Genomic DNA, 13,955 nt, shown 5'->3' with positions numbered 1-13,955 from the left:
AAAGTGGTTTAACTGGCCATTATTTCACATTAAGCGACAATGTGTTGCTCATCTGTGATCTCCCAGCAAAGTGGGTTCATTTTCAGCGATTCAGGTCTGTTTAAACGCATCGAATGGGTTGAGTGTTGCATGTAAAGTCAGTGTGACAGAGCAGTCAACCATTCGCGATCAAATTAGGAAGTTAGCAAAGATTTTTTTCCTTACATAACCGCGAAACACAGCAGTATAGTGTGCAAAACAGCAGAAAACGAGAGTTTCCACACGACTGAACGAATGGCCACAACGCGCCCGACAAGCTACTGAACCAGTGGAAAGAGAGAAAGTTCACTGGTCGAGAGAGAGAAAGAGAGAACAGCGGCGTGTTCGTGATTCAGGCAGGCTGATAGTTGATAATGGGAGAGAAAAACCTGGAAAACTGAGAGATGGAGGGAGACAATGGTGTCCATCAGAGGTCGTGGGAATTTATCAGGCCGCCCAGAGGCGATTACAGGCTATTAATACACACACACACAAGTCTGGCCTCTAACAATCACTCTCTTCTCTTGTGCTTGTCACCGTCTTTCTCACAGTAATTTAAGACATGTTTGAGGAGCAGATGTGATCTGAAGGTTGCCTTCATGTTTATAGAAACAAAAGGAACTTATGATGGAATGACTGACGATGCGAAAATGATTAAAGATGGAATAAAATGATCGCGTATTTCCTGTCACGTTCAGTTTTCTCTCTCATATGAAAGTGGAAATGCTTTAAGTTTATTTCTGAACACTGTGTCCTTCACCCTCTGACCTCATGCTGCCACCATCGACCCTGTGTGTTTGTCTGTGTGTGTGTTTGTGTGTGGTATTGAGGTTTTGGGTCGCGTCCCGTTTGAGTCAGAGAGGATCACCTGTCTCTCTGTTTGAGTCTCTTCTGCATGGGCGGGATGTTATATAGCCTATCAAAAAATGAACTAGGAATGTAACTATATTATTAATATTGTGACAGCAAAACTGTCTGAAATATCATGGTAACATGACGATGTGAAACGATAAGCATTCCTGGCAAAAAGTGTACTTTTTAAAATATATTTAAACTTCTTATTCTAGTGTTGTAATGCATTACAGGTAATCAGTTACAAGTTATGTAATCAGATTACTTTTTCAGGTAACTAGTAAAGTAATGCATTACTTTTAAAATTACAAGAAAATATATTTACTTTTTCAAATAAGTAATGCAACCTTATTTTAAGTTTTTTAAGTTTATTTTTCCCATTTATTGACTCTGTCCCCATCTTGAGAGAAATCAAGAGCAAATGTGTGCATTGTGTGCATGGTGTAAACATGATGTTTACTTTAGTTTTAGACTAAATGTGACTAGGTTTGCACCATCTTCTTGTACAAAAACAGATTATTTATTTAAAGAATAACTGTAAACTGTGAAATGCAAACTCAGAATATGGAGCAAACCTGCAACAATTAAATATTAACACAAATATCCTTGTATTTTATCCCATTTTATTAACCAGTGTCTTTTCTGCTGTACTTTGATTATCCAGTTCAACCAATAAGCAAAAATGACTTTAGATAAACATAACATTTGTTGTGTTCTTTTTTTTTTTTTTTACACTGAAAATGAGTGCTGACCTTTCTTCTCCCGCATTCTACTACACAGATGTGAATTTACATTTCCTTCAGCCTGAAGCATGTTCATTTTACTTTTGGTGTGTCAAAAAGTAATTCAAAAGTAACACACAAGTAATGTAATGCATTAGTTAAGTAATGTAATTAGTTACTTATTTAGGGAGTAACGCAATAATGTAATGCATTACTTTTAAAAGTAACTTGTAAAAGTAACACTGCTTATTCTAACATAAAAGTCTTTATTTTTTTTTTTCCAATTCTTCATTTGTCTTTTTTTAAATAGTACAATAAAAATATTGTGAGATTTTGATATAGTTACATCCTTAATATGAACAATTTATTCAACTTATTAAAGTTTATGATGTACAACTGTCTGTTATATTTTAATTCATTATTATGCTATTCCTAATCACTTGGTTTCCTAATGACAACAAATATTCACTGAACATATATTTCTGCATATTTGCCTACACCAGGAGTGTCCAAACTTGTCCCTGGAGGGCCAGTGTCCTGCAGAGTTTAGCTCCAACCCCAACTAAACACACCTAAATCAAGTTCTTACTAGGCATACTAGAAACTTCCCGGCATGTGTGTTAAAGCAAGTTGGAGCTAAACTCTGCAGGACACCACCCTTCCAGGACTGAGTTTGGACAGCCCTGGCCTACACTGTTCTGTTACGGAAATGAGTGGGTTTCACTTGTGAAATTTTGCAGAGCAATGGTTATGATAAAATCATTATGATAAAATGATAAAATCATTTAATATAAATAATTTTTTAAGAGTTATATATATCATCTATCTATCTATCTATCTATATATATATCTATCTATCTATCTATCTATCTATCTATCTATCTATTTATATAGGATCCATAAAGATTAGAGTTGTTTTGGGTATTTCAGTATTGTGCAATGATAAAACAATAGCATTATTTGTTTGTCTTCCAGTACGGCCTCTTTCCATCATAATGTCCTAACAGAATCCTGCCTCACTCCTCCTCTCATTTCAGCTTGTATCTCTCTCTCTGTGTTTTCTCCCACACACACTCCTACTGTCACTCCACGGCTGTCATATGCTCAGATTTCCCCACCTCCTCATCCAGGCCTCCACCACCGAAAATAAGAGCTTGCACAACAACCGCACGTCTCCATAGAAACCATGCAGTGGCCGCTCTCAAATCTCTAAAATGAAATAATCAGGACAGAAATACAGATCAGAGGTCATGAAACCAGCCTTCACAGACATTCACAGTTGGAAGTTGTGGTGAACCTGTGCAGTTTTGTGCTTGTAAATGATCTGATCGATTGGAATTTCTCATTTCTGTAGGATGTTAAAAATAGGTTCTTTATTGGCATTGATGGTTCCATATAAGAACCTTCAACATCCTTGGAATCTTTAAGGTTTTACAGTGAATAAAGGTTCTTAAAATAATGAAAATGCTCTAAAATGTTATTTTAAGAACGGTTCACTGAATGGGCTAGTTCTCGCTTGCATCACTCTTATTTCACTATTGAAACTCTTATTTTTAAAAGTGTGTTGGTGGTTGTGGTCATATTCTTTTTGAATTTGAATCAGGTTTGAGAGAGTTACGAACACCCAGAGGATGAACATGCTACCCAGAGGAGACAGAAAGAGATGCGGGAGAACATTTGGGTTTGGACGCTAAAATATTTTGACAAGAGGAGGAAGAGGGAATCGTTTCTTCTAAGAATAGCAGAAAATCTGTGACGCTGAAGAAAATGAAAACGATGAAAAGTCTGTTATCCCACAGATAGAAGCAAAAACAAAGATAATTCATTCAGGACAACTCATCAATGTCGATCACTGGCCGTGAACACAAGAGCGCGTTCTTATATCCATCATGTCTGGACTAATTTGGACGGAATTTCACTTGACATCAATCTGAAGTGAATATAATCGCAGTGACAGGCTCACATCTTTCTCCTCCTCCTCCTCCGTTATCCGCCGGTCACCCACATGAGCGCGAGACCGCGAGGATGAGGAGGAGAGCGCGCGCGCGCTCGGAGATTACCGCGTGAGTGAAGTCAAAGCGGAGAGACCGGAGGGATTAACCTGCGAAAACTACAAGAAAACATGAATTAGAAAGACACGCCGATGGTAATGTCGTGTTAAAGATGGGTGTGTTCGGAGAATAGACAAAAAGAAAGTGCGCGCTTAACGCCAAAACACCAATTTGTCTTCTGACCGCGAGCAGAAGACAAATTACAGGAAAACGTTTACAGATTAGATATTTGCTTTACAAAGGTAAGTAATTCTTTTTATATTCTTGTGTGTAATACAATATAAATGTCTTAATCGCTAGCAAAGTTTTTTCCCCCTAGTTTATTTCCATACAACATTCATGAGAAATTATTATACCGGCTATGTCGCTGTATATATATGGTCAAACAATCTGCGTAATTTACGACAATATGATGATACGCTAATTCTTCTTCTTTCTAAATGGGAGTCATGTTGAAACACAAATCAATGTTATAAATTATAGTTTACCTGATGTACGTTTTAAATTTCTTAAAATAACTAGGCTATAATTTATAACTTTTATTTGTAATACAATGTGACAATATACAGATTTAAAGAACTGAAGCAAAGATCAAATCGATGGCGGATGGGCAGATGAGGGGAGGACAAATGCGGCTGAAACAGAGAAAAGAAACTTGATGTTGTAATGAAAAGAGATTATTCTCTGTTTGAGATCACGCACTGATCGCGCGCCGCATCTGGAGCTTTACCGGATTTACCGCGCGCGCGGAAACGTACCTGCGCGTCATATTTTATGTCACAGTCTCAATCCCGCAGATTTGAGACGAACATCTGCTGCATGATGAAACCTCTGCGGTCAGTTCGAAATAATTAAAAGTTTTCTAATGAATTTTACACTGTTTTCTTCAGAACACTCTAGTAATAACCGACAAAGCCGTTTAAACTACAAGCGCGCGAAACTGGAGTTCTGTGGCGCAGCTCGTTTGCAGCGCTGGAGCGTGTCTCGGCCAGTTTCCAGTGGAAAGCGCTAAATGTGCTGGAGAATCTGCCGCGTGACTTCATTTGATTCCCCTGATCAATAAGAGCTTAATGCACTTAATGCACTGACAAAGACAAAATGTTTCCACACTTACAGAAATGTACCACGGTTTTGCTGTAGTTATAGTTTGGATACCAGCTAAAGCCATTATATTTACACACAGGAAATACTGCGGCATATGAATATGTTAATCATTCAGTACCACTGTATATGTGACCCTGGACCACAAAACCAGTCATAAGGGTCCATTTTTAAAATTTTACATTTTACACTATCTGAAAGCTGAATAAATAAGCTTTCCATTGATGTATGATCTGTTAGGATAGGACAATATTTGAAAATCTGGAATCTGAGACTGAGGGTGCAAAAAAATCTAAATATTGAGAAAATCACTTTTAAATTTGTCCAAACAAAGTTCTTAGCAATGCATATTACTAATCAAAAATTACATTTTTATATATTTACGGTAGGAATTTTACAAAATATCTTCATGGAAACTGATCTTTAAAATCCTGATTTTGACCCATACAAAGCACTTTTTATAAATGAACACATAGTACAATGACATAATACACTCTTATTGTGATAGTATAATTTATTGTGAAGAAACATCCACAAACTAAATAAATCTAAATCTGCTAGAACTAATGCTATAACAATAGATGTTTAAGGTGACAAAAGTATTGTGTAACTTTGTCATTGGCGTGTTATGTTAATGTGTGGAACTATAAACAGTAGATCATGGCACCATCAATGCCAACAAGGTCATGGGTTCAATTCCCACAGATGAACTGAATAAATGCATACCATGAAAGCAGTGTAAGTCACTTTAGATAAAAATGTCTGCTAAATGCATAGATGCAAACATCAGCAAAACACCAGTTGTTATAGAGAACAATCCTGCAGCCTTTGATATACAGACACTTGATCTAATAAATGACATCAAACATGGAAAAAAAAAACTGTGACAGAGGTGAAGAAATACTTGTTGGGACTTATGAGAAAATAAAATTCAACAAAATCATGATTTCTTCAAATTCTTCTGACATATTCTTAGTGAAGCACATTAAGAGCTTCATCATAAGGAATAGTAAATACATAATATTAAATCTGCTTGAGTCTGAACTCACCTTCTGTCAGTGTCTGTGTGTGTATGCTTTAGTCATATTAATCCCACACAAACACACAACACACACACACACACAGACGGATGGACGTCTCAGATTACTGCACAGGATCTTCAGGGCTCATTTCTCTGGATCTGCTTTATATCACTGTTAAAAATGAGAGATGAGGAGATTATTCAGATCATTTACTGGATTAGGAATTAAGAAAGAAACATCTCCTTCACATACACAGGCAATCAGGGATTATCTGTGCATGCGTTTATGTTGTGTAACAAAGGTTAAGTCCATTTTCATTGTAAAGAGCAGTTATTGAGTCACATGCGTCTGTTCTGTTGACGTCTGCATCTCCCACAATCCCACTCTATCCTCAAACTATTTAATATGTCAGTTAAATTTACAATTCATCACAAGACATACTAATCTTTTCAAACAGTAGCTTAGAGGAGGTGCGTGTGTGATTGATGTCTGTAATGAGACCATGATGACGAAACACAGAAAACTGCCCTTCAGACATAATCAGATCATTTCATTGTCATTTACAGTGTCAAGAAGCAATAGTAAACACGATAAAAAATACACAACAAATACACAGCGTACAAAATGTAACAGGAAGAGCCTAACATCTTTTTGACTTATGACAGCTTTAATTAAATTACGTTTAACCAACAAACTGCACGTAATTACTTACTTTTAAGTTGATTTCTAAAAATAAAGTTGTTCCAAAATTGTTTCAGCATAATTCACTCATGTCGAATCTATTTCAGTTTGAATCAACACCTAATATAGCATGTGCCAAATGAAACTTATTTAGCATGTAAAGTCTAAAGATAGAAGTGGACATTTGGAGAACATGCAAATTAGTGATGGCCGTTAGCCTACATCTGAGTGAGTGTTTTTGGGCTATTTTAACAGCTGCTTTGACCCAGATCACAGCATCCAAACCAGAACACAAATATAGTTTCTGTCCACATCACATCAGCTGAACTTTCAGCACAGCATCAAGACTGACATTTTTCTGTTTTTCTGTGTCTGCAGTGTGTGACGTGCAGTGTGTCAGGTGTGTTAGGATGCCAATCCCAAATCTTTCCGGGTAAACGGAGAACACTGTTCTGTCGTGTCACTGAAGAACACAGCCCACACACACACACAAGCTGAAGATCAAATACAGCATGGGAACCAACAGAGCCAACAGGTAAGAGCAGAATGTGTGGGAGCATTCATGTTTATGGGTCAAAATATGGCACAAAATGTGCATAGTTTACTCAATTTTGATTATTTTTAATATTATAAAACACATTTGGATGAGTTAGTATATGTGATGTAATTTGTGTCTCTTTTATGAGAGTTTTGAGCTATGTTTGTCTTTTGACTCAAAAGCAGCAGTGATACACAAGACAAATACAAATATTGACAGACACATAACAAATATCAAATAATAAAGCATAAAGAGGTTTTACCCATCAGCAAGAGCCCTATGAACATCTGATGGTGTTCATGTTCGGTTACTGAAGTCTTTGGTTCTTTCATCACAGTAACACCACACACCTGAGGGGTAATGAAATGATTAGTTTTTTAAACGATTAGTTCACAGAAATAATTTCAAGATTTTTTTGTTTATACCATGAAAGTCAATTGGTTTCAGTGCTGTTTGTTTGATTCCCAATATTCACAACGATTGTCGTTCAGAATTGGAATGAAATAAGGAAGAGTAAATGATGATAATTTTGTGTTAAATATCCATTTAATCTGTGGAATAAATTGTAAAATGCTGCCAAATGTAGAACTATGGGGTTCAGCTCAAAAGTCTGTGGTCATTTTCTCAGCTGGTTCATGAATCAGTCTGAACTCTCAGAGTCAAATAATGCACATTTAATGCTGCTTCTCTAGAACAAGACCATTTTAGAGCAATTAAAGAGGATGAGGATGGGCAACATCTTGCTCTTTAAGGCAAGACTATGGACTATTTTGCTTCCATATCATGTCTTCTTTCAGATTAGTGGAAAGAAACCATGTTTGTTGTACTTAATGTATTTGCGTAAATCTCAATACAAACAGTTTTATTCCTCTTTATATTTTGAAGGATTTTTCTGAAGGGTTTGTTCATATATTTTATTCCCTGTTTTTATTACTGCACTTTATATATTTGCACATAGATTTCAGTCTGATTTCTTATAGAGTTTTTTCTCCATTCAGCATTCTTACATACACCAAACTTTACAGATTTATTCCTCTCTATATTCTGAAGGATTATACTGAAGGGTTTGTTCAAATGTCATTCGTCTAGTTTTATTATTGACTTTATATATTTGAATCTGTAGATTTCTGGCTTTTTCCTTAAAATGAGCTTTTATCTCCGCTCCAGCAGCACTAACATACAAAAAACTTAGCAGATTTATTCCTCTGTATATTCTTAAGGATTTAACTGAGGGGTTTGTCCATAGATCATCCACACTGATTTATATAACATTTAATTTCAAAAACATGGTAAAAATGCATAGGTTTACAGACTGTAAGTTTGTTTCTTCACTTCAGCAGCACTTACATACACCAATCTTAACAGTTTTTTGTTCCTGTCTATATTCTGAAGAATATAGACAGGAAGATTTTATAGATTTTAAAGAGGGGTTCATTCATATATCATTCCCTGTTTTATTATTGTACTTTACATATTTGCGTATAGATTTCAGTAAGTTTTTTTTTTTTATAATGAGTTTTTTCTCCATTCAGCAGCACTTATATACACAAAACTTTACAAATGTATTCCTCTCTATAGTCTGACAGATTATACTGAAGGGTTTGTTTATATGTCTTGTCTGGTTTTATTATTGCACTTTTTATATCTGCATCTAGATTTCAAGCTGTTTCCACAAAATGAGTTTTTATCTCCACTTCAGCAGCACTAATATACATCAAACTTAGCAGTTTTACTCCTTGTTATATTTTGAAGGCTTTTACTGAGGGATTTGTTTATATATCATTCACACTGATGTATATAGCATTTTATTCCCCAAAACATTGTAAAAGTGCATATGTTTATAGACTGTACATTTGTTTCTCTACTTCAGCAGTACTTACATACACCAAACTTAACAGTTTTAATCCTCTCTATATTCTGAAGGATTTTATTGAGGGGTTTGTTCATATTTCATTCCCTGTTTTCATTACTGCAGTTTATACATTTACATATATATTTCAGTCTGATTTCTTATAATAAGTTTTTTTCTCCATTCAGCAGCACTTACATACACAAAACTTTACAGATTTATTCCTCTCTATATTCTGAAGGATTAAACTGAAGGTTTTGTTCAAATGTCATTCGGCTGGTTTTATTATTGACTTTATATATTTACATCTGTAGATTTCCAGCTTTTTCCTCAAAATGAGCTTTTATCTCCGCTCCAGCAGCACTAACACACAAAAAACTTAGCAGTTTTATTCCTCTGTATATTCTGAAGGATTTAACTGAGGGGTTTGTCCATAGATCATTCACGCTGATTTATATAACATTTCCCCCCCCTTAAAACATGCATATCTTCATAGACTGTAAGTTTGTTTCTCCACTTCAGCAGTACGTACATACCCCAAATTTAACAATTTTATAATTGTCTTCTGAAACACTTTACTGAGGGATTTGTTCATATATCATTCCCTGTTTTTATTATTGCACTTTATATATTTGCGCACAGATTTTAGTCTGATTTCTTATAATGAGTTTTTTTCTCCATTCAGCAGCACTTACATACATCAGACTTTACAGATGTATTCCTCTCTGTAGTCTGAAGGATTATACTGAAGGCTTTGTTCATATGTCATTCGGCTGTTTTTATTATTGCACTTTATATATTTGCGTCTGTAGATTTCAGGCTGTTTTTTCAAAATAAGTTTTTGTCTCCACTTCATCACCACTTGCATAAACCACACTTAGCAGATTTATTCCTCTATATATTCTGAAGGTTTTTACTAAGGGATTTGTTCATATAAAATCAGTGTGAATAATACTGTATATCAAAACTTTATTTCTAAAAGTATGGTAAAAATGCATATTTTTATAGACTACGTTTGTTTCTCCACTTCAGCAGAACTTACATACACCAAATTTTACAGTTTTACTATCTATATTCTGAAGGCTTTTACTGAGGGGTTTGTTTATATAGCATTCATACTGATTTATATAGCAGTTTATTCCTGAAAACATGGCAAAATATTATTATTATTTTGGCTGTTAAACAGTATTTTCTGATTTATTTGAGTGACAAAAAGAAAACCCAAAATCCCCTCTATAAAAACCTTTAACTCTAATATGTCAACAAAATCAAACAACAATTTTGAACTTGGTTTTATTTAATTTTCAGATTTACATTATAGAAATATAAGCTAATTTGTGTACATTCAACTAGATAATGCCTCATTTGGATATTTAACTTGCAATACAATTTTTCTGTTTTATTCACCTGTAGTGTCTTGCCCTAAATGACTGAGGTTAAGAAAAAGCTTAAAATAATAAACGTCATGTTATTCAACAGCCACAGATTTTTACACTTCTTTTGTTCAGTACACTAGAAACACTAACAGCGATGCTTGAAAATACTGTTTCATGATGTGATGTTTCACTGGCTCAGACATGTACTGCCACTCATGTGCTCCACCAAACATCAGCAGATGATTGAGAGCCAGTAACTCTGGCATCCTGTTTATTTATTTGCTTATTAGTGTGTGAGAGAGACAGAGCTCAGGTTATAATCCCTAAACCTTCACTGACCGCAATCCTGATATGGCTAAATGACTGGCCTTCACTCATAATCCCACATGAGGGCACACCTGAGGCCCTCATACCTTCACACACAAAAATCTGAAAGAGGGACAGGGAAACAATGGAGAAACATACGGTCCTGATCCCAATGACAGAACCTTCAGTAAAGGTTTGGGAGGTTGATCAGCAGGTTCCATCTATGTGTTTCTGCAGAGAGACGCATTAGTGACTCATGGTTTATCTGGAGTGAGTGTGTGTCCTTTAGAGCGGTCACTGGAAAGAACAAACGCTCCAATCAGATTACAGCGCTTCACCTGTCCTCCTGCAGCTCAAAAACTCACATTTCACACCTTTATTTATTCATACGCTGCTTTATACAATACAGATAGTTTCAAAGCAGCTTCACAGAAATAAAACGGCAAATAACAGTGTAGCAAAATTCATTAATTATAAAAGAAATTTAAATTCTGCTGTAAAAAGCAGCTTTAAAAAAAAAAAATTAAGTAAAAACTGAAAATTAATAGCTTAATTTTAATATTTAATATTTAGACTCTAAATATTAATAACTATATATATATATATATATATATTAGCTTTTATAAATAAAAAAATAAAACTGTAATACAAATAATTTATTCTAAACAATACTATAAAAAGAAGATAAAAGCATATACAATTACTAAAAATGTAAATAAAATTAAAAAGAAAAGTGAAAATATATAAAACAAAACCTAAATAGTAATATAAAAAAGGACAAAAAAACTAAAATTATGATTATTATTATTAAAACTTGAAAAAAAGGTGAATTCAAAATATTTATAACTATAATTGTTTAGCTCAAGGTTCATTTAATTCAGGTAAAAAAAAAATAATAATAGTAATAATAAAAATAATAATAATAATAATAAAACAAACAAACAAAGCATAAAGATACTTTAAAGACTATTGCAAGTCTTACTGACCCCAAACTTTTGAACGGTAGTGTGTATATATCTGAAGACCTGTTTTCTGACCACAAACTCTTCTGTTGTCTCTTTCAGGTACAGCATCGTGTCTCCTGATGAGGAAGGACTGAAGATCTCCACCCTCGGCCTCCACAACGGCCACGGCTCCAGTCGGCTTCACTCTCCTGGAGGAGAAGAGGGTCCAAGCATGGCATCGACAGTGATGAGGACCGGCTTCAACGGGAAGATCTCCACATCTGGCCGCGGCCAGCTGCGGAGCCGCTTCGTTAAGAAGAATGGCCAGTGCAACGTGGTCTTCGCCAACATGGACGACAAGCCGCGGCGGTACCTGGCGGACATCTTCACGACGTGTGTGGACATCCGCTGGCGGTACCTGCTGATGATCTTCTGCTTCACCTTCTTGGTCTCCTGGCTTGTGTTTGGCTTGATCTTCTATAGTGTGTCTTTAGTGCATGGAGACTTCGATAAAGATCGCGGAAGTAGTGGAAAGCCATGGAAACCGTGTTTGCTGCACGTTGAGGGTTTCGTCGGAGCGTTCCTGTTCTCAATAGAGACCCAAACCACCATTGGTTACGGCTGGCGCTGCGTGACCGAAGAGTGTCCCTGTAGCGATTGCAACGGTGGTGGTGCAGTCAATCCTTGGATGCATCATTGACTCTTTCATGATTGGCACCATTATGGCCAAAATGGCACGTCCGAAGAAGCGGAACCAAACCTTGCTGTTTTCGCACAACGCAGTGATTGCATTGCGTGACGGGAAGCTGTGTTTAATGTGGCGCGTCGGGAACCTTCGGCGGAGCCACATTGTTGAAGCCCACGTCCGCGCGCAGCTCATCCGACCCTATGTGACGGCGGAGGGCGAGTTTATCCCGCTGGAACAGACTGATTTGAACGTGGGCTACGACGAAGGTACAGACCGCCTATTCCTGGTATCGCCACTAGTAATCATGCACGAAATCGATGAGGACTCGCCGCTGTGGGGAATGAGTCGTGCAGATCTTGAATCTGACGATTTTGAGATCGTAGTGATCCTAGAGGGAATGGTGGAGGCGACAGCCATGACCACGCAAGCGCGTAGCTCGTACCTTTCCCGCGAGATCCTATGGGGTCACCGCTTCGAGCCGGTCATCTTTGAGGACCGTGACCGCTACCAGGTCGATTACGCGCACTTCCACAAAACCTACGAGGTTCCCTCGACGCCAGCCTGCAGTGCTAAGGAGCTGAGCGAACTGACTGGGCGCCGTTCATCCGGGTCATCCCGCTCCGTGACGCCGGACAGGCGCAGCCGGGCGCCAACGCTCCTCCCGCCGCACTCGCCCAGCGCCTTCTGCTATGAGAACGAGGTGGCGCTGTGCTGCGGAGAGGAAGAGGAAGAGCGGCCGCGAAACGAGCTGGTGGTCACCCCCACAGACTTCCAGAAAATGTTTCAGGATTCGGCCACAATGACGTCCGGAAACAACATGCTTTGCGTATTAGACATGGACAATCAGATTGAGTTTGACATTCTGCAGACTGCAATACCACTTGACCCCATGACTTACAAGAGCGAGTCCGAGATATGACGTTCACACAAGTAAATGCATTTATTTAAATACATTTATTTATATATAAATGTATAGTTATATAAATATTTTAAGTAGTTAAATGTCTTATGCTTAAGTAATAAAATTAATTTATAGAAATAAATATAATGTATTTATTTATATAAATGTATTATGTAAATATCACATTTATAAAAATACATGTTATTTATACATAAATATAGACTGATATAAATATTTATTCAAGTAAATTATTCAAATGTATTTTTACATTTATTTGTATTATTTGTATAAATGCATTATATAAATATAATCTGAATAAATTTACTTGCATAAATAAATATATAAATAATATATTTTTGTATAAATAATAAATGTATTCAGTTACATAAATTGCATTATATTTATTTAAATACATTTATATAAAATAAATACATTTATTATTTATATATGCATATGTATTTATGTAAACAAATATTTACAAATTCATGCTGTCAAACAATTAATTGCAAAATTAGTTTTAGTTTACATAATATGTGTGTGTTATGTGTATATTTATTATGCATATATAAATACACACAAATACATGTATATATTTAAGAAAAATATGTTGTTTATATACTAAAAACACACATACAAACATATATTATGCAAACAAAAACTTTTATTTTGGATGTGATTAATTGCAATTAATCATTTGACAGCAAAATTACACACTGTAAAAAAACAACAAAAACAACTTTAAAAAAAAACAGTTGTTTCAACACAAAAAAGTAAGTGTTCATGCTGCCTTAAAATTTTAGTTTAATCAACATGAAATTTTAAGTTGTACTACATGAAAACGTGGATATTTGAGTTAAGGCAGCACGAATGTTAAAATTTTTTTTCAAGTTGAAACAACTTTTTAAA

The 13,955-nt window shown here is 35.8% G+C and overlaps 1 protein-coding gene and 1 long non-coding RNA gene across 2 annotated transcripts in view; one reads left to right on the top strand and one right to left on the bottom strand.

The window, feature by feature from the left end:
* Positions 1–2,499: 2,499 nt before the first annotated feature.
* The window catches only part of LOC127158513 (uncharacterized), a 34,316-nt gene continuing 22,860 nt past the window's right edge, over positions 2,500–13,955 (bottom strand). Inside the window, exons 3-5 of the long non-coding RNA XR_007826173.1 lie at positions 7,248–7,335; positions 5,794–5,937; positions 2,500–2,801 (exon numbers count right to left, since the gene is read on the bottom strand). This is a non-coding gene — a long non-coding RNA (uncharacterized LOC127158513). The remainder of the gene's footprint in view (positions 2,802–5,793; positions 5,938–7,247; positions 7,336–13,955) is intronic.
* On the top strand, positions 3,219–13,172 carry kcnj4 (potassium inwardly rectifying channel subfamily J member 4). The gene is given in 4 exon segments (XM_051101583.1): positions 3,219–3,885; positions 6,826–6,982; positions 11,581–12,106; positions 12,108–13,172. Coding segments are annotated over 3 exon segments (1,509 nt in total). The 5' UTR covers positions 3,219–3,885; positions 6,826–6,959; the 3' UTR covers positions 13,068–13,172.

This window comes from Labeo rohita, chromosome 3 (genome assembly GCF_022985175.1).
Source record: "Labeo rohita strain BAU-BD-2019 chromosome 3, IGBB_LRoh.1.0, whole genome shotgun sequence".
NCBI classification, from domain to species: Eukaryota; Metazoa; Chordata; class Actinopteri; order Cypriniformes; family Cyprinidae; genus Labeo; species Labeo rohita.
This window is presented reverse-complemented; position numbering and strand designations above follow the sequence as displayed.